The following is a 25618-nucleotide window of genomic DNA, read 5'->3' on the forward strand; positions in this document are numbered from 1 at the left end:
ACATGATCATTTGACTTGAAACCCACAAACCTTCATATATGGTAGTCCATTTTGTGAACACTTTTTCTAAGAAAGCATTGCACTCCTAGTTTATTATTTTTCCTGGCAAAAGATTCAATGCAAAAGGATTCCATTTTAAAATCTTTTTTCCTTTTCTTCCTTTTTTTTCAAAATGGGGTCAACATTGTCAGCATGAGTACTGATAGCTACGGGTTGAATCCACCAACTTTGTGTGTGGATACTGCTTACAATACTACTTTGGTACCTTAAACAATTTTTTGCCAATTTTAAGACAATCCTACAACACACTTATAGTGCAATTTCGAATTACTTTCGGTAAATGTCCACAAAGTCATTTAATCATGGGAATAAAGGAAAAAGCTCAAAAAATCAAAATCTTTTGGTTGTAGGCCTTCAATATGGTCTACTTTGTGTGAAAATTGGAAAAGTACACTTTTGCATCTTATTTGTGCTGCTTTCTTAATAAAAAAGCCTTCTTTCGACACTTGAAAAGTGATTTTTTAACAAAAATTTGGAAACTCCCATTGGTAATATTGTTTGGCACGGTAAGCCCCGTATTTCTGCCAAATATCATCACCTACATGAACTTGGTCATTTGGCTTGAAACCCATGAACCTTCATACGTGGTAGTCCATTTTGTAAACACTTAAAAAATCATCGTATTCCTAGTTTATCATTTTTTCTAGCAACGAGTACACATAAAAGGATTCCACTTTTTGAATACTTTTATATTTTGATTCATTTTTTATTTCAAAATGGGGTCAATATTTTCAGCATGTCAATTCATAGATAGGGGGAATCACTCAACTTTGTGTGTGGATTCCTACAGTACTACTTTGGTACCTTAAAATAATTGTTGCCAATTTTTAAGACAATCCTATAATACACTTGTAGTGTAATTTTGAATTATTTTGATAAATATCTAGAAAGTCATTTAATCATGGAAGTATATAAAAAAACGCAAAAACTCAAAATCTTCTGGCAGCATGCCCTCAATATGGTTTACTTTGTTCGAAGATTGCAAAAGTACACATTTTCATCTTATTTGTGCTACTTGCTTTACAAAAAATCCTCTTTTGGCACGTGAAAAATGGTATGTTTATTTCGGTAAGAAAACTTTGGAAACCCCCTTTGGAATCCTCGTTTGGTATGACAAGCCCCGTGTTTTTGCCAAATATTACCACCTTATCTTGGAAATAATCAACCAAAGGGAAAACTTCTGAATTTTATTTAATGCATCCAAATTTCCTTTCTAAACCTTTGAAAATTTAGCAACATCTCATTTATGTATTTGGTATCCTCCCAAGGTTTTTACGATTATATTGGGGTTTTAAATTAAATCAATATTCTACTTGATTTGGGTTTTTATTCTGCTGTAGAAGGAATTTAAATCCAAAAAATTCTAAAATTTATCATGTGGATTTGGAAAGCTTCAAATATTATGTACATAAAAAGAATCATAAGCTTTTGCACTATTTTGAATTGAAGTTAAATTTAGAAATATCGCAAAGAAAGTAAGTAAAAAGAAGAATGGCTTATGTGTACCTGGCCCAACACAGTAACCGACCCATGACAATATGCAGTCGTCTTCCACTTCTTGCTGCGAGGATGAAGGCGAGAGTATGTCGCGTGCCCGCCACTTACATGCCACCTCTTGCTCGCCTGCCTACCTTCCCTAAAGGGGATAAGCTCGACCCCCTAGCTCCACCCCTCTCTTCCCTGTTCCTTCACCCCTCTCTCTCCTTCGATCTCAAGCACCACAACAGAAGTGCGAGAGAATCGCTCGTCGCCCATATAGCCACTGCCACATATTCTTCTTTCCACTGTGTCGTAGATCTTCAGTGCATAGCCCTCACCATATCCACATACTCAATGGATCCAAGCTACCCTTGTACTGTGTGCATGATCGTCATTTTTAGCACTGGCATCCGACGACCGCCACCATTGATTCACCATCTACAACCCTCCCAGTCCTCACCTACTCACCATTAGACTCTTGACGAGCACCTCACTGATACGTCTCCAACGTATCGATAATTTATGAAGTATTCATGCCATGTTTGCCTATGTTTACAATACTTTTATACGGTTTTGTTGCACTTTGTATAATTTACTTAGAACTAACCCGGACTGATGCTATTTTCAGCAAAACTACCGTGGTGTTGTTTTTTGTGCAGAAATAAAAGTTCTCGGAATTGGACAAAACTTTTTGACGATTTTTTGGAGGAAAAGAGAAATATTGGAGCAAAGAGCCACGAGAGGGGATGTAAGAGCACAATTTCTCCTAAGTAATTTTGGTGGTTGATGACGATACCCTTAGCAGACTAATTGTGTGCGATATGCTTTCAGAGAATTATCACGTGGCACGAGATGGTTATATTCCCCTCGGTAAGTGAAAGTGAAGACGGTGCCTAGCTATTGATTTAAGGTTGGTGGACTTGAGTCATAGATAATCCCATACTATCAAGAGGGGATTGATACGTCTTAAACGTATCTATAATTTTTGATGGTTTCATGCTGTTATCTTGTCATGTTTGGATGTTTTATGTATCTTTTATATCTTTTTTGGGACTAACTTATTAATTCAGTGCCAAGTGCCAGTTCCTGTTTTTTCTGTGTTTTTGGCTCTTTTTAGATCTGATTTTGGAACGGAGTCCAAACGGAATAAAAACACCGAAATGATTTTTTCCCAAACGGAAGAAGATCAGGGGGCCTCTGGGCCAAGCCAGGTGGGCTCCACGGAGCCCACAAGCTCCCACTCCGCCACCAGGAGGGAGGCGGTGGTGGCAGGGCTTGTGGCCTCCCTAGCCGCCCCCTGACCTAGATCTTTGGCCTATATATTCCCAAAAATTCAGCAAAAAAATCAGGGGAGCCTCGAAAATACTTTTCCACCGCCGCAAGCTTCCGTTTCCGCGAGATCTCATTTGGAGACCCTTCCCGGCGTCCTCCCGGAGGGGACTTTGGAGTTGGAGGGCTTCTTTATCATCATCATCGCCCCTCCAATGACTCGTGAGTAGTTCACTTCAAACCTACGGGTCCGTAGTTAGTAGCTAGATGGCTTCATCTCTCTCTTAGATCTTCAATACAAAGTTCTCCATGATCTTCATGGAGATCTATCCGATGTAATCTTCTTTGGCGGTGTGTTTGTCGAGATCTGATGAATTGTGGATTTGTGATCAGATTGTCTATGATATATATTTGAGTCTTTGCTAATTTCTTATATGCATGATTTGATATCCTTGTAAGTCTCTCCGAGTCTTGGGTTTTGTTTGGCCAACTAGATCTATGATTCTTGCAATGGGAGAAGTGCTTGGTTTTGGGTTCTACCATGTGGTGACCTTTCCCAGTGACAGTAGGGGCAACAAGGCACACATTAAGTAGTTGCCATCAAGGGTAACAAGATTGGCTCTAGCGTTGATATGAGATTGTCCATCAACATCATGTCATCTTGCTTAAGGCGTTACTCTGTTCTTTTGGACTTAATACACTAGATGCATACTGGATAGGGGTCGACGTGTGGAGTAATAGTAGTAGATGCAGAAAGTATCGGTCTACTTGTTTTGGACGTGATGCCTATAGATATAATCATTGCCATAGATATCGTCACGACTTTGCGCGGTTCTATCAATTGCTCGACAGTAATTTGTTCACCCACCGTCTACTTGCTTTTATGAGAGAAGCCACTAGTAAACACTACGGCCCCCGGGTCTATTCACATCCATCGTTTACACCTCCGCTTTTACTTTGCTTTGTTACTTTGTTGCTTTCATCTCTCACTTGGCGAACAATCTATAAGGGATTGACAACCCCTTCATAGCGTTGGGAGCAAGCTTTTGTGTTTGTGCAGGATCTTGTAATACTCCTCCACTGGATTGATACCTTGGTTCTCAATCTGAGGGAAATACTTACCACCGCTGTGCTACATCACCCTTTCCACTTCGAGGGAACACCAACGCAAGGCTCCAAGGCCACGGGGGAAATCCTTTGCATATTTGCCTAGGAAGTCCCTTAAGGCGTAGCCGTAGCAGAAGGATTCCTGGTGCCATTGCTGAGGAGTATCAAGCAACACTCCTATTTATGGCGTCGTTGGAAGGTCTTTTTTTGCAGTAGCAGAAGTATTTCTGGCGCCGTTGCCGGGGAGGAGAAATCAAGATCTATCCAAGTAGGTCTCACAAACTCTTCTCTTGCATTTACTTTTGTTGCCAGTTGCCTCTCGTTTTCCTCTCCCCCACTTCACATTTGCCGTTTTCATTACCTTTTTCGTTTGCCTTTTTCATTTGCTCTTTCGTTCACCCTTTTCTCTCGCTTGCTTTCTGTTCGCTTGTGTGCCATGTGCCTTCAATATGCTTGCATCTTCGCTTGCTGAAAATCTAGTGATATGGATCCTCATCCACTAGCTAATCTCTTTAAGAGACCCACTTATGTGGAACGAATTGCTAGTGAGTTGAGGGCACTTGACTATCTTTATGGAGTTTTGCTTCAGATGCATGAATCTGAAAATCGTGATGAAGAAATTCATGAAGTGATTCACGAGGGCTCCTTGGATGAAAAGCATGATTGCAATGGTTTCACTATAAATCCTATTAGTGACAATCATGCTAAAAATATGCAAAACCCTAAGCTTGGGGATGCTAGTTTTGCTATGTCCCCTACTTGTTGCAATAATCATGATTGGGGTGATGATCTTGAAAAAAAATTCAAACCTCATGATGAATATGATATTTGCAATAATATTGAAAGTGGGTTTGGAGACGTCATGACTTTAGTTGATGATAATACCACTATTTTTGAAGAGCGTCAACTTTGCATGCTTGTAGATCATGAAAAGAAAGCCTTAGGTGCTGGTTATATTGTTGAATTCATTCATGATGCTACTGAAAATTACTACGAGAGAGGATCATATGCTTCTACTTATTGCAATAGTATCAAGCTTCCTCTTCATGTGTTGAAAGTTTTGAAGCTATGCTTGTTTTGCCTTCCTATGCTAGTTGATTCTTGCTCCAGCAAGTTGTTTGTTCACAAAATCCCTATGCATAGGAAGTGGGTTAGACTTAAATGTGCTAGCAATATGCTCCATGATGCTCTCGTTGTGCTTCAATTCTTGTCTTTTGTGTGAGCATCATTGAAATCAATGCCTAGCTAAGGGCGTTAAACAAAAGCGCTTGTTGGGAGGCAACCCAATGAATCTATCCTTTTTCTTTCTGTTTTGTGTTTTCCACACTTTCATAATTCTTTTATGATTGTGTTTTTTGTGTTTCTTTTTGCATTTGTGCCAAGCAAAACCGTTATGATTAGTCTTGGGGATGATCGTTTGGTCATGCTGGAAAAGACAGAAACTTTCTGCTCACGATTTTTTTTTTCATTTTTGTTATGTAAGAGCTTTTGCGTTGATTCTTTCTGCTGCTGATTTCTAAGCAAAATTTTCAGACTGTCGTAATTTTTCAGAATATTTGAAGTACGAGAGGTATACGAAATATACAGATTGATACAGACTGGTCTGCTGTTAACAATTTCTGTTTTTGTTGTGTTGGTTGCTTATTTTAATGAAACTATGGATAGTATCGGGGGTATTAGCCATGGAAGATTGAAAATATAGTAACCCAACATCAGATAAGTAGAATTTAAGTTTGCTACAGTACCTAAGGAAGTGGTGGTTTGCTTTCTCATACTAATGTTATCACGAGTTTCTGTTTAAGTTTCGTGTTGTGAAGTTTTCAAGTTTTGGGTGAAGTTCTTATGGACAAAAAGATAAAGAGTGGCAAGAGCTCAATCTTGGGGATGCCCAAGGCACCCCAAGAGATTCAAGGATGCTGTAAAAGCCTAAGCTTGGGGATGCCCCGGGAAGGCATCCCCTCTCTCGTCTTCAATCCATCGGTAACGTTACTTGGGGCTATATTTTTATTCACCACATGTTATGTGTTTTTGCTTGGAGCGTCTTGTATCGTAGGAGTCTTTTATTTTTGTTGTGACACAATCATCCTTGCTGCACACCTAGAGAGAGATACATGCACTCACCGTGATTTTGTCGAGCTTCACTTATAACTTTTGGTAGACAATTCAGCTCACATGTGCTTCACTTATATCTTTTGAGCTAGATACTTTTGCTCTATGTGCTTCACTTATATCTTTTAGAGCACAGCGGTGCGTGGCTTGTAGTTGATCTATGCTTTGAAATTAGTCTCAAAAGGGGTAGTTATCCAAAGGGATACAAAAACTTCCACCTTCATGTGCATTGAATACTTAGAGAAGTTTGATTCATCTCAATTAGTTTTGAGTTCTGGTTATGGTAATATTGAAGTCATGCTAGTAAGGTGTTGTGGATCTAGAAATACTTGTGTTCAAGTTAGTGATTCCCGTAGCATGCACGTATGGTGAACCGCTATGTGATGAAATCTGAGCATGATTAGTATATTGATTGTCCTCCTTTGCGTGGCGGTCGGGATCACGCGATGGTTTATACCTACCAACCCTTCCCCCAGGAGTATGGGTTGAATGCTTTGTTTTGATTACTAATAAAACTTTTGCAACAAGTATATGAGTTCTTCATGACTAATCTTGAGTCCATGGTTTAGATGCACTTTCACCTTCCACCATCACTATCTTCTTAGTGCCGTGCAACTTTCGCTGGTGCACAAAACCCACCATTAGCCTCCCTCAAAACAGCCACCATACCTACCTACTATGGCTTTTTCAAAGTCATTCCGAGATATATTGCCATGCAACTGTTGGAATTATGCCCTAGAGGCAATAATAAATATAGTTATTATTATAATTCCTGTATCAAGATAATCATTTATTATCCATGCTATAATTGTATTGAATGAAGACTCATTTACATGTGTGGATACATAGACAAAACACTGTCCCTAGCAAGCCTCTAGTTGGCTAGCCAGTTGATCAAAGATAGTCAGTGTCTTCTGATTATGAACAAGGTGTTGTTGTTTGATAACTGGATCACATCATTAGGAGAATCACGTGATGGACTAGACCCAAAATAATAGACGTAGCATGTTGATCGTGTCATTTTGTTGCTACTGTTTTCTGCGTATCAAGTATTTGTTCCTATGACCATGAGATCATATAACTCACTAACACCGGAGGAATACTTTGTGTGTATCAAACGTCGCAACGTAACTGGGTGACTATAAAGATGCTCTACAGGTATCTCCGAAGGTGTTGGTTGAGTTAGTATGGATCAAGACTGGGATTTGTCACTCCGTGTGACGGAGAGGTATCTCGGGGCCCACTCGGTAATACAACATCACGCATAAGCCTTGCAAGCAATGTGACTTAGTGTAAGTTGCGGGATCTTGTATTACGGAACGAGTAAAGAGACTTGCCGGTAAACGAGATGAAATAGGTATGGGGATACTGACGATCGAATCTCGGGCAAGTAACATACCGAAGGACAAAGGGAATGACATACGGGATTATATGAATCCTTGGCACTGAGGTTCAAACGATAAGATCTTCGTAGAATATGTAGGATCCAATATGGGCATCCAGGTCCCGCTATTGGATATTGACCGAGGAGTCTCTCAGGTCATGTCTACATAGTTCTCGAACCCGCAGGGTCTGCACACTTAAGGTTCGACGTTGTTTTATGCGTATTTGAGTTATATGGTTGGTTACCGAATGTTGTTCGGAGTCCCGGATGAGATCAGGACGTCACAAGGGTTTCCAGAATGGTCCGGAAACGAAGATTGATATATAGGATGACCTAATTTGATTACCGGAAGGTTTTCGGAGTTACCGAGAATGTACCGGGAATGACGAATGGGTTCCGGGAGTTCACCGGGGGGGGGGGGCAACCCACCCCGGGGAAGCCCATATGCCTTGAGGGTGGCGCACCAGACCTTAGTGGGCTGGTGGGACAGCCCAAAAGGGCCCTATGCGCATTGGAAGAAAAATCAAAGAGAAAGAAAAAAAAAGGAGGAGGTGGGAAGGGAAGGAAGGACTCCCACCCACCAAACCAAGTCCAACTCGGTTTGGGGGGGGGGGGGGCAGACCTTCCCCCCTTGGCTCGGCCGACCCCCTTGGGGCTCCTTGAGCCCCAAGGCAAGGCCCCCCTCTCCCACCTATATATACGGAGGTTTTAGGGCTGATTTGAGACGACTTTTCCACGGCAGCCCGACCACATATCTCCACGGTTTTTCCTCTAGATCGCGTTTCTGCGGAGCTCGGGCGGAGCCCTGCTGAGACAAGGTCATCACCAACCTCCGGAGCGCCGTCACGCTGCCGGAGAACTCTTCTACCTCTCCGTCTCTCTTGCTGGATCAAGAAGGCCGAGATCATCGTCGAGCTGTACGTGTGCTGAACGCGGAGGTGCCGTCCGTTCGGCACTAGATCCTGGGACTGATCGCGGGATAGTTCGCGAGGCGGATCGAGGGAAGTGAGGACGTTCCACTACATCAACCGCGTTCACTAACGCTTCTGCTGTACGGTCTACAAGGGTACGTAGATCACTCATCCCCTCTCGTAGATGGACATCACCATGATAGGTCTTCGTGCGCGTAGGAAATTTTTTGTTTCCCATGCGACGTTCCCCAACAGCAACTACCACCATGACATGTGCCACCACGTCTATATTGCCATCACATGATCGTAAGATAGCTAGCATGATGTTTCCATTAATGTCTATGCCATGCTAGATCATTGCCACGGTACACTACCGAAGGCATTCCATATAGAGTCATCGTTGCTCTAAGTTTTGAGTTGAAAGTGTGATGATCATCATTAATGGAGCATTATCCCATGTGAGGAGATAAAAGAGGCCAAAGAAGCCCACCAAAATAAAAAAAAGAGGCCAAAGAGCCCACGACAATAAAAAAATGAGAGAAAAAGAGAGAAGGGACAATGCTACCACTTTTTCCACACTTGTGCTTATTAAGCACCATGATCTTCATTATTGAGAGTCTCTCGTTTTGTCACCACCATATAGCTAGTGGGAAATTTTCATTATATAACTTGGCTTGTATATTCCAATGATAGGCTTCCTCAAAATTGCCTTAGGTCTTCGTGAGCAAGCAAGTTGGATGCACACCCACTAGTTTACTTTAAGAGCTTTCACTTACTCGTAGCTCTAGTGCATCATTTATATGGCAATCCCTACTCATTCACATTGATATCTATTGATGAGCATCTCCATAGCTCATTTATATGACTAGTTAATGTGATTATCTTCTCCTTTTTTGTCTTGCAACCTCCACCACATTCCACACCATCTATAGTGCTATAACCATAGCTCACGCTCATGTATTGCGTGAGAGTTGAAAAGGTTTGAGAAAGTAAAGGTGTGAAACAATTACTTGACCAATACCGGGGTTGTGCATGATTTAAATTCGTTGTGCAATGAAGATAGAGCATAGCCAGACTATATGCTTTTGTAGGGATAACTTTCTTTTGGCCTTGTTATTTTGAAAGTTCATGATTACCTTGCTAGTTTTCTTGAATGATTATTGTTTCCACGTCAATAGCAAACTATTGTTTTGAATCTAATGGATCTGAACATTCACGTCACATAAGAGGAATTACAAAGGACACCTATGCTAGGTAGCATGAAAGCATCAAAAAATCATTCTTTATCACTTCCCTACTCGAGGACGAGCAGGAGTTAAGCTTGGGGATGCTTGATACGTCTCAAACATATCTATAATTTTTGATGGTTTCATGCTGTTATCTTGTCATCTTTGGATGTTTTATGTATCTTTTATATCTTTTTTGGGACTAACTTATTAATTCAGTGCCAGTTCCTGTTTTTTCTATGTTTTTGGCTCTTTTCAGATCTGATTTTGGAACGGAGTCCAAACGGAATAAAAAGCCCGAAATGATTTTTTTCCCGAACGGAAGAAGATCAGGGGGCCTGTGGGCCAAGCCAGGTGGGCTCCAGGGATCCCACAAGCTCCCACTTCGCCACCAGGGGGGAGGTGGCGGTGGCAGGGTTTGTGGCCTCCCTGGCCGCCCCCTGACCTAGATCTTTGGCCTATATATTCCCAAAAATTCAGCAAAAAATCAGGGGAGCCTCGAAAATACTTTTCCGCCGCCGCAAGCTTCCGTTTCCGCGAGATCTCATCTGAAGACCCTTCCCGGCGCCCTGCCTGAGGGGACTTTGGAGTTGGAGGGCTTCTTATTCATCATCATCACCCCTCCAATGACTCGTGAGTAGTTCACTTCAGACCTACGGGTCCGTAGTTAGTAGCTAGATGGCTTCTTCTCTCTCTTGGATCTTCAATACAAAGTTCTCCATGATCTTCATGGAGATCTATCCGATGTAATCTTCTTTGGTGGTGTGTTTGTCGAGATCTGATGAATTGTGGATTTGTGATCAGATTATCTATGATATATATTTGAGTCTTTGCTGATTTCTTATATGCATGATTTGATATCCTTGTAAGTCTCTCCGAGTCTTGGGTTTTGTTTGGCCAACTAGATCTATGATTCTTGCAATGGGAGAAGTGCTTGGTTTTGGGTTCTACCATGTGGTGACCTTTCCCAGTGACAGTAGGGGTAGCAAGGCACACATTAAGTAGTTGCCATCAAGGGTAACAAGATGGGCTCTAGCGTTGATATGAGATTGTCCATCTACATCATGTCATCTTGCTTAAGGCGTTAGTCTGTTCTTTTGGACTTAATACACTAGATGCATGCTGGATAGCGGTCGACGTGTGGAGTAATATTAGTAGATGCAGAAAGTATCGGTCTACTTGTTTTGGACGTGATGCCTATAGATATAATCATTGCCATAGATATTGTCACGACTTTGCGTGGTTCTATCAATTGCTCGACAGTAATTTGTTCACCCACCGTCTACTTGCTTTTATGAGAGAAGCCACTAGTAAACACTACGGCCCCCGGGTCTATTCACATCCATGGTTTACACCTCCACTTTTACTTTGCTTTGTTACTTTGTTGCTTTCAGTTCTCACTTGGCGAACAATCTATAAGGGATTGACAACCCCTTCATAGCGTTGGGAGCAAGCTTTTGTGTTTGTGCAGGATCTTGTAATACTCCTCCACTGGATTGATACCTTGGTTCTCAAACTGAGGGAAATACTTACCATCGCTGTGTTACATCACCCTTTCCACTTCGAGGGAACACCAACGCAAGGCTCCAAGGCCACGGGGGAAATCCTTTGCGTATTTGCCTAGGAAGTCCCTTAAGGCATAGCCGTAGCAGAAGGATTCCTGGTGCCGTTGCTGAGGAGTATCAAGCAACACTCCTATTTCTGGCGTCTTTGGAAGGTCTTTTGTTGCAGTAGCAGGGATCTGCATTTGGAAAACTTGGGTGGAACACTATCTCCCATTCTTGCTCCCCATCCTTTTTTCATAGCAAAGGAGCTGCCCTGAAATACTGCCCAAGAAATTGCAGAAGTGGTAGTACCGCTCTGGTGAGGTACTACCGCATACCAGAGCTGGCCTCTCTATCGCTTGTTTTTTCTCTAGTGTTTGGGGGCGTTTTTCTTTGTTTGGGTGAAAGTACCGCCCAAGGGGAGGGGTAGTACCGCTCTAGTGGTACTGCCGCCCCTTGTGTTGGCCCCACTTCGGTTACTATTTTTCTCTGGTGTCTTACCTCTCCCCGACCAGGCTGAGTGGAAGTACCGCTCCCGCAAGACGGTAGTACTGCCCTAGCTCACCGTACTACCGCTTAGCTGGCCCAGTAGGGGCTGGTAACGGTCAGATTCCCCTCACTATAAATAGGGGTCTTCTTCCCCGAGGAGATCTCACCTTTTTCCTCTCCAGCTCCATTGTTCCTCCAAAATCACAAACTTGCCCGATCTCCCTCCCTAGACGTCGATTCTTGTTGATTCTCAAGGTTCAGAGGAGAAGGCCTCCCCCCACACTTCCACCAAGGGAAAAGTTGTTCCCCCCATTAATTCCTCGAAGATATTGTTACTCTTGGTTGTTTGAGCGCCCTAGACGGGAGAGGTCAACTCGAACGCATATTCCATTGTGGTGAAACTTCGTGGTCTTGTTGGGAGCTTCCGATTAAGTTGTGGAGATTGCCCCAACCTTGTTTGTAAAGGTTTGCTTGCCGCCTTCAAGGGCACCACTTAGTGGAATCACGAAACCTCGCATTATGTGAGGACGTGAGGAGAATACGGTGGACTTAGTGGCATCTTGGGGAGCATTGTGCCTCCACACTGCTCCAACGGAGACGTACTTCCCCTCAAAGGGAAGGAACTTCAGAAACACATCCTCGTCTTCATCAGTTCCACTTGTGGTTATTTCTTAACTTCACTCGTATTTACTTCTTGCTTATTATTGTTGTTGTTAGCATCATATAGGTTGCTCACTTAGTTGCATATATAGACAACCTATTTGTTGCTAAATCTAATTTGTTTAAAGAAAAGTTCAAAATTTGTTAGTTGCCTATTCACCCCCTCTAGCCAACAATATCGATCCTTTCAATTGGTATCAGAGCCTCGTCTCTTTATTAAGGGTTTCACCACCCAAAGAGTATGACTGACGACGAGGACCGGGTTGGGGAGGTGCCCGAGGGAGCTGCTGCAAACTCGGTCACCCGAGAGGAATTAAATGAGGTCATGTCCACATTTAAATCCTCAGTGGCTATCAAAGTCAAGAACATGCTTAAGGATTTCCTTGATATTTACAAACCGCCTACTGACCCGTTGTTGGTGGCTAATCCCACAACTTCGGATACAGGGGCAAATTCCGAAAAGGAAAATGCTAGTAGTGAAAAAGATAAATCGCCTCAAGGAACAAGTGGGGCAAATGCCTTTCCCCGAGTTCGTCCTCCCATGGTCTATGGAGGACCGATCCACCAACCGCATATTATTAATCTAGGTCCTCCACCAAAGCTTGTTAAGAATGATTTTGCTAACTGGGTTTTCGTATAAAGGCTCATTTGTATCACAGCTCAACACAACTTTGGAGAATCATCGAGAAAGGCTACTACCCTCATGATCCAAGAAACCTCACTCCAAGAGAAGAGGTTGACAATCAGCTTAATCACTCAGCCATGTTCATCCTTCAAGCAGTTGTTCCCATTGAAGATCTTTCACATTTGCATCCCTTCACTCGTGCCAAATATTGTTGGGAGCACATCATTTCCATGTACAAGGGAAGTTCTAGTATTCAACGGTCAAACTATGAAGTGATACTCGATGAGGCCGATGAATTTGTTATGATTGAGGATGAAGATCCTCGTGAGCTATATCGAAGGGTGACTACTCTTGTTTTCGCTCTCCAAGATCATGGAAGCAAGGATATGGATGAAAATTGGATCAAGCGTAAGTTTCTCAAGGCTATTATGCCCTTCAACAAATCCATGTCCTCTGTCATCCGTCAGAGGCCATACTTTCACTCCTTGTCTTCAAGCGATGTGTTGGATGAGTTTATTGCCATGAACATATTGAACAACACCGCTAACAATGCTCTTTCTCGTGTTCAGCGGTCAAGAAAAGACTCTCCCAACCTTTCCTTGAAGGCCAAGGATGAATTGGAGGAAGATGAGAATGAAGAAGAGGAATTGTGCCCCGAAGACAGCAAGTATGCTTATCATGGGCATATGGCTCTTGCATCAAGACAGTTTTGGGGCAACAAGAGAAACTCAAAGCCAAATTTCTCCAAGAACAACTCAAATGGGCCCAAATGCAAGCAACGTGTGAGGACTCTAAGGAGTAACATCAGTGGTGAGTTAAACCGGTGTTTTTGGAGTTAACTTCGGAGCCGAAGAAGAAGAAGCCGTGCAACAAGCCTATCATGGGGCCCAGTACATCCAAGAAAGGTCCGGATGGAGTGGGCATCCCACCCTCGACACTCATCAAGACACTTGAGGTGATTGTCCAGGATCTTGGCATTGAAGCAGAGAAGCTTTCAATGGAGCAGCTTATGGCTGCTCCCGCGAAGAAGCCAAACGATGTTTCTGATGTTTAGCTGCTTTAGCAACGAGTGGGTCTGGTGCGCCCCTAAGTCTGCCGTTATTTCCCTGCTTAGGTTCAACTGTCGAGAATTATGTCTTATTTTGGTGTTATGTACATTTGTCTATCAAAGTTGTAACGATACATCTTATTTGTGGATGCGTTTGCGTTTGGCTAGTTACTACCTAGCTTGCCATGGAATGCTCGTTCTTATGGTTTTAAATGAGTAGTACTTATCACAAAAATTGGAATGTTCTGTACTGGAATGTTCGAGGGTTGAATTCTCGAGCTAGGCAGAGAGAAGTCAAGCAAAAATTGGAGGATAGTCAATGTGTGGTTTTCTGTTTTCAAGAAACCAAATGTGGATCTTATACACTTAAGGAGACCCGTTCCTTTTTCCCAAAGAAATATGATAACTTTGCCTTTGCTCCCTCAGAGGGCGCTTCTGGGTGACTTTTGGTTGTTTGGAACTCCTCAGTGCCTCATGGTGCTCTAATTGAGGTACAATCGTTTGGAATGGTAATTAAATTCACTTCCAAAATGAGTTCAGATGTTTGGACCTTGGTTAATGTGTATGGACCATGCTAGGGGAATTAAGAGATAGCTATGTTGATTGACTTTACAATATGCAAAGTGCTTTTGAAGAAAATTGGCTTCTATTGGGGGGCTTCAACTTTATTAGATCCCAAGACAATAGAAATCTGCGAGGAGGAGATATGAATGATATGTTCATCTTTAATGAGATTATTGGGCATCTGGGTTTAGTTGAATTACCAATTCAAGGCAGGTCATATACTTGGTCGAGTATGCAAGATAATCCTTTGGTGGAACAAGTGGATTTTTTTACTTCCACCAACTGGGTCAGCTGCTATCCTTTGACTGAAGTTTACCATTCTCTACGACTACCTCTGATCATGTTCCTTGTGTGGTAGTGTTCACAACTTCAATTCGTAAATCTAACATTTTTAGGTTTGAAAACTTTTGGACTAAAGTGGAGGGATTCTTGGAATGTGTAAATAATTCTTGGAATAAGCCTTCTCACAAGGCACAACCTGCAGCAGTGTTAGCACATAATTTTAAAAACCTGACATATGACCTGAAGAGATGGAAGTTGGGGATTTCCAAGATGAAAATTTCTATAGATAAATTCAACAAGGTGATTGAATGGATTGACAGTATGGAAGAATTTTGGTCCCTTTTGAGGAAGGAATTCAATTTTAGGAAGATTGTAAAATTACACTTTGAGCATTTGTTGCACCTGCAATACTTATATTGGGAAAAGAGATGTACTATTCGATCCATCAAGGTGGGGGAAGAGAACACAAATTTCTTCCATGACATGGCTTCTAAGCGGCATCAAAGGAACTCAATTGCAAGTTTGACATTGGATGATGGTACACTGATCTTTGAGCATAGCCAAATGGAAGGAATTTTACACTACTAGGAAAAGGGCTATAGATAATATAGACACTAATGGCGCATCAGACAAGTGGTGCACCACTACTATATAGCAGTGGCGCACCATGTGCAGGTGCGCCATTAGTGTGATGGACACTAATGGCGCACCACACATACGGTGCGCCACTACTAACAATTTTTTTTTCCAAAAATACTAATGGCGCACCGGGGCAGAGTGCGCCATTACTAGTTTAACTAGTAATGGCGCACCACTCACCCAGTGCGCCACTACTATATTTTTTTTTTGCAAAACTACTAATGGCGCACCACCAGCTGGTGCGCCATTAGTAACCAGGGTTACTAATGGCGCATTTGTAGGTGGTGCGCCACTAGTAACCTGGCGAGTGACCAGTCACAAATGCACCGCACCATCTCCATCTTGCGGCGAAAGAAAGGGAAAAAAAGAAAGAAGCAAACCACACCCCGCGGCCAGGACCCTCAAGATCTGCCGGCGGCGGCGGGCAGCGACGGCGGCGCTGGCGCTGGGGGCCGGCGCGGGCGCCCACGCGGTCGCCACCTCCGAGGACCCGGCCAGGACCCTCAAGATCTGCCGGCACCTGCCCCCGCGCCTCCTCCGCGACTCGGTCGCCGCCGCCACCATCGCCTTCGACTACCACTACTCCCTCTGGGGCCTCCAGCCAGACTCCCCCGCCTGGCTCAGCGCCAAGCGCGACGCCCACCTCCGCGCCGCCAACCGCCTCCAGGACCTCTGCTTCCTCAACGGCGACATCTACATCAAGCTTGGCCAGCACATCGTGCAGCTCGTACGACAATGGGGGGGATCCCAACCCTCCGCCTGAATTCGCTTTGGGTTCATTTATCTGTTTGTCTGTAAGAAGATTGGGTGATTTTGTCGCTGAGGATGGGCTGCTTGTTTTTTTCTTTCTTTCCAGGAGTATGTCCTGCCGTAGGAGTACGTGCAGACGATGAGGGAGTCGATGCTCAAGAGGTGCCCGGTCTCCTCATACGAGGACGTCCAAGGGGTCTTCAAGAAGGAGATTGGAGAGTTGCCAAAAACCGTTAGTTCCTCCACCGCATTACTGCATTTTCCTAGTACATCCTGTTGGAGGAACTTAGCTGCTGTATTGATTTCCACAACCGCACAATTGGATTGAGCATGTTTACTTCAGTTGTTCACATTGAATCAGAAGATGGGCTTATGCTCAGCTTGTTTTTAGTTTATAGAAGAAGCTCTGGCACAAAATTTATCTTCCCCTGTTCCTGGTGTGTCTGACTCATTTCAAGGATTGGATCAACATCTTGTTGATCTGAAACCAAAGACTGGCGATCTTTAGTTCATAATACAAGGATATATTTCCTTAGCTAAAATAACGTGATGAAAACACTTATCTTAACACTGTGGGTAGACCAGTTGTATTGTCTATCTATGTTTTACATTATAATATATGAATGTGTATAGTGTAATGAAATGCTCAAATTGTGAGTGCACTTACTCATGTATGTTTTGAACTCTTTGCAGTTTCCTTGCATTGTATCACAAATATTTGGTTAGCATATATCATGATCTCTTGGGCTATCGCACTTAGGGATATTCGGAGTTCTTTCTTTTAAAAGCATAATTATTCCTATGCTCTAGTACCAAGTACTAAGTCTTGCTTCTTTGCCTTTTCTTGCAGACTTTGCGAAGGTGGTGAACTATTGGACCGGATTTTGGCAAAGTAAGATCAGATATATTCTATATTCTGCTTTTCTTGTTCCATATATCAATTTCACTTCTGGTTCCATTTGGTTGCTAGATTTAGTGGCATCTTTTAGTTCCCACAAATTTTAGCCTCGATGTTCCCGGTGTCTTCATTAATCACTTTTTGGTTGTGAAAACAAGAACCAGTTCTCATTGGCATTTTTATTTTGACAGAAAAACAACCGCTACAGTGAAAAAGATGATGCAGTAGTGGTGCGCCAGATGCTCAAAGTGGCTGCTGAGTGTCATCTGTGTGGGTTAGTCCACCGAGATATGAAGCCTGAGGTAAAAATTGGCCGGTTTTGATATCTTGGCACTTAGCGTACAATTTTGGTGATACTTCACTACTTCTTAGGTCATGTAAGAATGTGCCTATTTTCCTTCCCAGAACTTCCTTTTCAAATCAACCAAGGAGGACTCGCGTGTGAAGGCAACAAATTTTTGTTTGTCAGACTTCATAAAACCAGGTGCCTACTTCAATATCTTTTGTATACATGCATCATTGTTATGTGTATCATGTTGCGTCAAATCTTAACTCAATAATTGCTCTGGCTCATACATCTTTTAAATGCATGATTACAGGGAAGAAGTTCCGTGATATAGTTGGCAGTGCCTATTATGTTGCACCGGAAGTATTAAAACAACGGTCTGGACCTGAGTCGGATGTTTGGAGCATAGGAGTTATTAATTACATTTTGCTCTGTGGGAGGCACCCCTTTTGGGATAAAACAGAGGACGGTATATTCAAGGAGGTAAATGGATTGTCTTGCATTGATTATGCTTCCATGTAAAATGTGCTTGGTGACTGTGGTGAGCTTTATCGTAGTGTTTTCAGTGAACTCACGAAATGGAGAAGCTGTGTTTTTTGCAACTTTTGCACTATGTAATGTAGAAATGTTACCTTATTAAGTGTTAAACTTAGACATGTGCAGTCTCTGCTCTTTAGGCAATTTCTGTAGTAGCTGATGCATGCCAATTTGTTTGACATAATGCAGTCTTAAATTGTATAGTCCTTCCCCAGACCCCATCTGGTGTGTGAGCTTCTAGCACTGGGTCCGTCCTTTTAATACAGTCTTAAATTGCCTACCATCATTTGGACGTGTTAATGTATAACTGTAACCCATCTCAGAAATGAATATATAAAAATAGGGCCCACTTACATGTATAAATGCGCAATCTATGGCGCCAATCCTCTCGCAATCTGTGCATAGCTGCTGGTATAGCTAGTGGGAAATTTCATCCTAGGATCATCCATGTTAAATGTATGGTATATTGACTTAGTTTTAGACATGCACCTAAACTTAGAAATTTATAGTACTACCTCCTGGTATTATTTTTCCAGCCAACTTAGGTTGTAACTATTTTAAAAACATGGGGTATTAAAAAAACAATTTGCTGCCTTTCCTACTCGCTTGCTAGAAAGTCTGGCCCCACATGCCACGATAGAACATTTTTAGTTAATTTAGAAAATAACCATTAAGTTAAAAATTTACTCACCAGTAAAAAGGTGTTGGATAATATGCCCGTCCACTTCAATCTACTGTCATTTTTTTGTAAATATTTCTATGCATGTACATCAGCAAAGACAAAATCTTGATAGAATACATGATCTTATGCATTCTATTAATTTCTCATAATCAGGTTCTACGAAACAAGCCTGATTTTCGTAAGAGACCTTGGCCAAGCACCACTTCAAGTGCTAAAGATTTTGTTAAAAAATTACTGGTGAAGAACCCAAGGGCGAGATTGACAGTAGCTCAAGCTCTTTGTAAGTTCCATTATAATGTCAATACTTTACTATTGTATCCATGATGCTTAGGGTTGCTGTTTCGCCTATTCTTTTTTCTGCGTGAGCAAACACACATGCATAGTGCCAAAAAAGAATGCACATGAGTACGTCTGCAATCTGCATGCTAAGTGCTGTGCATACATACAGCCTGAGGACAATTCTGTCTTCCATCACAAAATCTTCTGTCATTTTCAAAATATGATGCTAGAATCAGATGTTGCATTCTGATTTCAAAAGTAACATAAAGTTCTCTAACAAAAGAAGCCTTATGAAATCTAAAACTGCATGTGGGTTATTAAGTTTCTTTTAGTGACCTCAGACACTGGATGTCTGCTGCAATACCTTTTCTCTTGGATGTATCTTATTGGAGTTTATTTGATTGTACAAAGTCACTTAGTGTTAACATGTACTCCCTTTTTTTATTTACTCTGCATATTAGCTTTGTCCTAAGTCGAACTTTATAAAGTTTGACCAAGTTTATAAAGTTTACAAAGTTCGACTCAAGAGAAAGCTAATATGCGTTGTAAATAAAAACAGAGGGAGTAGCTTACACTTTTTAAACATAAATTTATGAAGAGAATTGCAACAAGAGTGTGTAGTACTCACCGTCTGTGATGTTTACTAATTCTGACTGTGCTTGACATGATTAGCACATCCATGGGTGAGAGAAGGAGGAGATGCATCTGAGATCCCTGTTGATATATCTGTACTGTACAACATGCGCCAATTTGTCAAGTACAGCCGTTTTAAGCAATTTGCGCTGCGGGTAATTATTGCAGTCTTAAATTTTATTTTATTTTCAAACATGGTCCCTTAGGACCTCTCATTTTATTCCTTACATTATTGTTCCATTGACTTTCAGGCTTTAACAAGTACAGTCAATGAGGAAGAGCTAGTGGATCTGAAGGACCAATTTGATGCAATTGACGTTGATAAAAGTGGATCAATTAGCATTGAAGAAATGCGGCATGTAAGATTTAGAGTCCTTTTTATATGAGAACGTTTTGCACTCGTACTGGATGGTGCTCATGATCTTTGTATGTTTCAATAGGCCCTTGCGAAGGATCTTCCTTGGAGATTGAAGGGCCCTCGTGTTCTCGAGATTATTCAAGCGGTAAGCTTTGGGAAGCTTCTTTTCGGTCTCCCTTTTATTTCACAGCAAGCAGTTGACATAACCTCAACTGATCTTATTTTGTATGGTAGATCGACAACAGATGGCCTTGTCGACTTCAAAGAGTTTGTTGTGGCAACTCTCCACATACATCAGATGGCTGAGCTGGACTCTGAAAGGTGGGGCCTGCGCTGCCAAGCTGCTTTCAGCAAATTTGATCTGGATGGTGATGGATACATCACCCCTGATGGATGCTATGGAACTATATGTATATATGGATGCTATGGAATTTTGGATGTATGGATGTTATGGAATTTTGATATATGGATCATGAAATTTGTTATGCAACTTTGCATATATGTTATGTGTTGTGGGTCAGTAAAACTATTGGGCACATATTATGTATTATATATTTGATATATATGTTATGTGCTGTTGAATTTGTGGTTTTGAAACAAAACACATATATATATGCTAGAATACGAGATACTAATGGAGCACCATGGGCTATACTAATGGCGCACTGCCTGGTGTGCCATTAGTATATATGCCCTGGGAGGCATACTAATGGAGCACCATGGGCTATACTAATGGCGCACTGCCTGGTGCGCCATTAGTATTTATGCCCTGAGAGGCATACTAATGGAGCACCATGGGCTATACTAATGGCGCACTGCCTGGTGCGCCATTAGTATATATGCCCTGGGAGGCATACTAATGTCGCACCATGGGCTATACTAATGGCGCACTGCCTGGTGCGCCATTAGTAAAAAATTCTAATGGCGTGATGCTAGTGGCGCACCTATAGTGCGCCATTAGTAGCCAAAACAGGTGCGCCACTAGCAGGCCTTTTCCTAGTAGTGTTATGGTCTTCGTATAAGGGACGCATGGGCACTGCTAAAGGTATTGTTATGGGCATTGATCTGCCCAATCTGATCTAGCATGTTCCAGGACTTGATGTGCTGACAGAACCCTTCACTTAGGAGGAAATGGATCAGGTGGTTAAGTGTATGCCTATTGATAATGCACCAGGTCTGGATGGTTTCAATGTGCTGTTCACGAATTCTATAACCTTGCCAATCACTTCTTTGAGGGGAAGGCAAACCTGGAAAGTATTAATGCTTCTTTCATCACGTTGGTGCCTAAGAAGCCTACCCCAGAGAATCTTGGGGACTGTAGGCCAATATCTCTGACATGATTGGGTATTAAGTTCCTCACCAAAATGGCCGTTAATAGACTCCAAAACGTAACCCTTGATTGTGTTCGTAAAAACCAGTATGGATTTATTAAGACTAGAAACATTGAGGATTGCATTGGATGGACGTTAGAATACTTACATAAGTGCCATCAGTCTAAAAGGCCCACACTCATAATCAAATTGGACTTTGAAAAGGCATTTGACTCCATTGATCATGAAGTCATTCTTGAACTCTTAAAGTACATAGGTTTCAACTCGAAATGGAGAAACTGGATCCATGAGTTCCTCACTTCTAGGTCATCATCAATTATCCTCAATGGAGTTCGTGGGAAGCAGTTTCAGTGCAAAACTGATGTTAAACAAGGAGATTCCATCTCCCCATTGCTCTTTATTTTAGCAGCTGATCTTTTACAGTCAGTGGTTAATGACATGTTACTCAAGGGTCACATTCAGTTGCCTATCCCATGTCATGATAACGGTTTTCCTATTATTCAGTATGCTGATGATACTCTGATTGTTTTCCCAGCTGAGGAGGAACAACTTAGGGCCCTGAAAGAGATGTTACATGTTTTTTTTCCGAACCAACAGGGCTGCATATCCACTATGGAAAGTCATCAATGGTACCCATTAATGTTACCACTTAGGAAACTAAGAGGCTTGGCGAGGTCTTTGGATGTAAAGTTTGATCTATGCCTTTCACCTACCTTGGCTTGCCAGTTGGTACCTCCAAGCCTATGATGGAGCATCTGATGCCATTGGTTACATGTATGGAAACAAGGATGTCATCCAGCTCCTATTTTTTGGCTCAAGGTGGCAGATTGCAGTACTTAAACTATGCTTTGTCTTCTCTGCCTATCTTTTTCCTCTGCAGCTTGTCAATCCCCCCGGTATTCTCAAACAGTTGGAAAGGATTCAAAGGCTATGTTTTTGGAGAAGGACTAGGCATGAGCACTCACCATCTCTCGCTCCTTGGGATTTGATTTGTAGACCCAAATAACAAGGGTGGATTGGGTAGTCTCATTCTGGGCTGCAAAATGCTGCGTTATTAATGAAGCATGCCAATAAATTCTTTTACAGAAAGGATATTCCATGGGTTAATTTAATCTGTAATACTTACTAAAATGAGAGGGTACCACAGGGCACAGAGCCTTGTGGCTCATATTGGTGGAGGAACATTCTGAAGCTCTTGGAAAACTTCACAAAAGTCACTTGGGTGCAAGTTAATCAAGACGATAATGTCTTATTTTGGCAGGATAAATGGAACATTGGGAATTTAGTTATTCCACTCAAAGAGAGATTTTCTACACTCTTCTCATATGTGAAGGACCCTTGGGACAATGGTCAAGGAAGGATTAAACACTAATGACCCGTCCACATGGTTTAACTTGCCCCTTTCAGAGCATGCCTATATGGAGTTGTCAATACTACAAGTCCTCATAGGGGAGTTTGAGCTAAGCCCCAACCAGAATGATGTCTGGTCTTGGATGGGTACTAGCAAGTCTTATACCCCAAAGTCCTTCTATTCTTATGCGCATAGAGAGCAAACATTCAACCCTTTGCTCAATTGGACTTGGGCCACCTACTGCACCCTAAAGATCAAGGTTTTTGCTTGGATGCTTATCATGGATAGATTGAATACCAAGGATATGGTGGAAATGAGGCATTGGCATATGGATGATGAAGTGAATTGTAGGATCTGCCATGCTCAAGTAATGGAAGACATGAATCATTCTTCTCTTGCCACTTCAGTAGTAGAGTCTGGAATTATTTGCAAATTGACTGGGGGAATAGCAATGAAATGTCCATTGCTGCCTCTCATGAAAAAAAACTCATTTGAAAAACCATTCATCTCTGAGGTGGTGTTTACTGCTTGTTGGCATATTTGGCTCGTCAGAAATGCAAAGGTTTTTCAGAATGTCCATCCTAGTTTTGCTATCTGGAAGTCAGGTTTTGTAACAGATATCCTGCTGCAGGCGCATAGGATTAAAGCCAAGTTTAAGGAGGATCTGCTGAAGTGGGTTTCTTTCCTGCCCCCCTCCCTTGAATGTTGCCTGTGTTTTTAGGTTAGGTGATGTAACTCTCTTTATTTTCTATTTGGGTTGCCGAGGTAACTCTATACATATTGTAACATCTTATCAATAAAGTTTAAAGGTTATGGGGGGGGGGGTTCACCCTTACAGTGTTCAGTCAAAAAAAATGTGTGAGGACTTGCTACAACTATGGCAGTGTTAGTCACTTTGTGGCTGATTGTCCTTATGAGAAGAGGGAAGGCAATGGTGGCAAACTTATTCGGAAAGACAAAGCCAAACACTTCCCCAACAAGAACAACTTTTTCAAGAACAAGCCTCAAAAGGTGTTGATGGCTCAAGAGGAGTATCTTTCCGATGAGGATGAGGATGATGATGCAAGTGGTGAAGTGATGAGGATGGCCACCGTGGCCATTGCATCCTCTTCTCCAAGCAAGGTGTCCTTCTTCAACGCCCCAACAAAAACCGCATTGCCAAGCGTCCAACAAGGTAACATCCAACATTAAAACTTCCAATCTCAATGCTACCATTTCCACTACCTCAGTTAGTGGTGATGAAAAGGAAGAGGCAGAGGAGGAGGAAAACTCATTTGATAAATTCATGAGAAAACTCAAGGGTAAATCTAAGAAGCATTTTGTTGCTCTCTTGGAACAACTTGGAGAGGCTAATGACCTCATTGAATCTCATGAAGAAACTATCTCTACATTACAAGGTCATAGTGATGACTATGCCAATAAGATTGAGGATCTTTCTATTGTTGTTGAAGAAGAGCAAGGACTTTGTTTGACTCTTGAGGAGTCACATAACGATGACCTTGCTATTTTAATGAAAAGAGTGCACTTGGGCTTGATCATGTTAGACTCAAGGAAGAGCTTGCAACACTTGACAAGGCTCACAAGGCCTTGAAGAGTTCTCATGTCTCTTTAAAAGAGTCTCATGCTCAACTCCAAGTAAAACTCACTAAGGAAATAGCCACTTGCTCTCCATTTGTTTTAATTGATAATATCCATGCTACTAACCCCTCTTGTGAGCAGGCACATAATGTGGAGGAGAACACCAAATTAAAAGACTAGCTTGAGAAAGGCCTTGTGACATGCATCAAAGGTGAACATAATCTTAATGACCTTTTGAGCAGTCAAAAGGAAGTGGTTGCAAAGGAAGGAGTTGGGTTTGTGATACGTCTCCAACGTATCTATAATTTTTGATGGTTTCATGCTATTATCTTCTCAAACTTTGGATGTTTTGTATGCCTTTTATATATTTTTTGGGACTAACTTATTAACTCAGTGCCAAGTGCCAGTTCCTGTTTTTTCCATGTTTTTGACCCCTTTCAGAGGAGGATTTTAAACGGAGTCCAAACGGAACGAAACTGCCAAAAAGATTTTTTCCAAAACAGAAAAAGACCGGGAAGCCTAAGAATCAGGGCAGGGGGCCACCAGGGACCCCACAAGCCCCCTAGCCGCGACCAGGGGGGCCCGCGCCTCCCAAGCTTGTGGGCTCCCTGGGCCTCCTCTGCCCTAGGTCTCTTGCCTATAAATTCTCTAAAATCCCAGAAAAAATCAGGAGATCATCGAAAGTACTTTTCCGCCGCCGCAAGCTTCTGTCTCCGCAAGATCCCATCTCGGCACGTTCTGGTGCCCTGCCGGACGGGGGATTCAGATACGGAGGGGTTCTTCATCAACACCATGACCTCTCCGATGATGCGTGAGTAGTTCACCATAGACCTACGGGTCCATAGCTAGTAGCTAGATGGCTTCTTCTCTCTCTTGGATCTTCAATACAAAGTTCTCCATGATCTTTATGAAGATCTATCCGATGTAATCTTCTTTTGCGGTGTGTTTGTCGAGATCCGATGAATTGTGGATTTATGATCAGATTATCTATGAATCTTATTTGAGTTTCTTATGATCTCTCTTATGCATGATTTCATATCCTTGTAATTCTCTTCGAGTTGTGGGTTTTGTTTGGCCAACTTGATCTATGATTCTTGCAATGGGAGAAGTGCTTGGTTTTGGGTTCATACCGTGCGGTGACCTCACCGACTGACAGAAGGGGTAGCGAGGCACACATCATGTTGTTTCCATCAAGGGTAAAAAGATGGGGTTTTCATCATTGGTTTGAGATTATCCCTCTACATCATGTCATCTTGCTTAAGGCGTTACTCTGTTCGTCATGAAATCAATACACTAGATGCAGGCTGGATAGCGGTCGATGTGTGAAGTAATAGTAGTAGATGCAGAAAGTATCGGTCTACTTTTCTCGGATGTGATGCCTATATGTATGATCATTGCCTTAGATATCGTCATGACTTTGCGCGGTTCTATCAATTGCTCGACAGTAATTTGTTCACCCACCGTAATATTTGCTATTTTGAGAGAAGCATCTAGTGAACACTATGGCCCCCGGGTCTACTCCACACCATATTTTCAGCC

General features: G+C 42.3%; 1 protein-coding gene across 1 annotated transcript; it reads left to right on the forward strand.

Annotated features, from left to right (window-relative positions):
- Window positions 1–13743: 13743 nt before the first annotated feature.
- LOC123450791 (calcium-dependent protein kinase 4-like) lies at window positions 13744–21689 on the forward strand. Its single transcript, XM_045127879.1, has 14 exons — window positions 13744–13911; window positions 15755–16123; window positions 16271–16378; window positions 17018–17038; window positions 17236–17346; window positions 17450–17528; window positions 17644–17813; window positions 18703–18829; window positions 19501–19616; window positions 19713–19820; window positions 19902–19978; window positions 20054–20229; window positions 21407–21572; window positions 21686–21689. Exons 1-14 carry the CDS (start codon window positions 13744–13746, stop codon window positions 21687–21689), a joined length of 1800 nt encoding a protein of 599 aa, XP_044983814.1.
- The last annotated feature ends 3929 nt before the right edge of the window (window positions 21690–25618 follow it).

This window comes from Hordeum vulgare, chromosome 4H, assembly GCF_904849725.1.
Source record: "Hordeum vulgare subsp. vulgare chromosome 4H, MorexV3_pseudomolecules_assembly, whole genome shotgun sequence".
Taxonomy (NCBI): Eukaryota; Viridiplantae; Streptophyta; class Magnoliopsida; order Poales; family Poaceae; genus Hordeum; species Hordeum vulgare.

Coding starts and splice junctions, on each gene's coding strand:
- LOC123450791 (XM_045127879.1), top strand. CDS start 13,744: ATGGGGCCCAGTACATCCAAGAAAGGTCCGGATGGAGTGGGCATCCCA. Junction 17,347..17,449: donor ACCGAGATATGAAGCCTGAG/GTAAAAATTGGC, acceptor TTTCCTTCCCAG/AACTTCCTTTTCAAATCAAC. Junction 20,230..21,406: donor TGGATGCTATGGAACTATAT/GTATATATGGAT, acceptor TAAAGTACATAG/GTTTCAACTCGAAATGGAGA.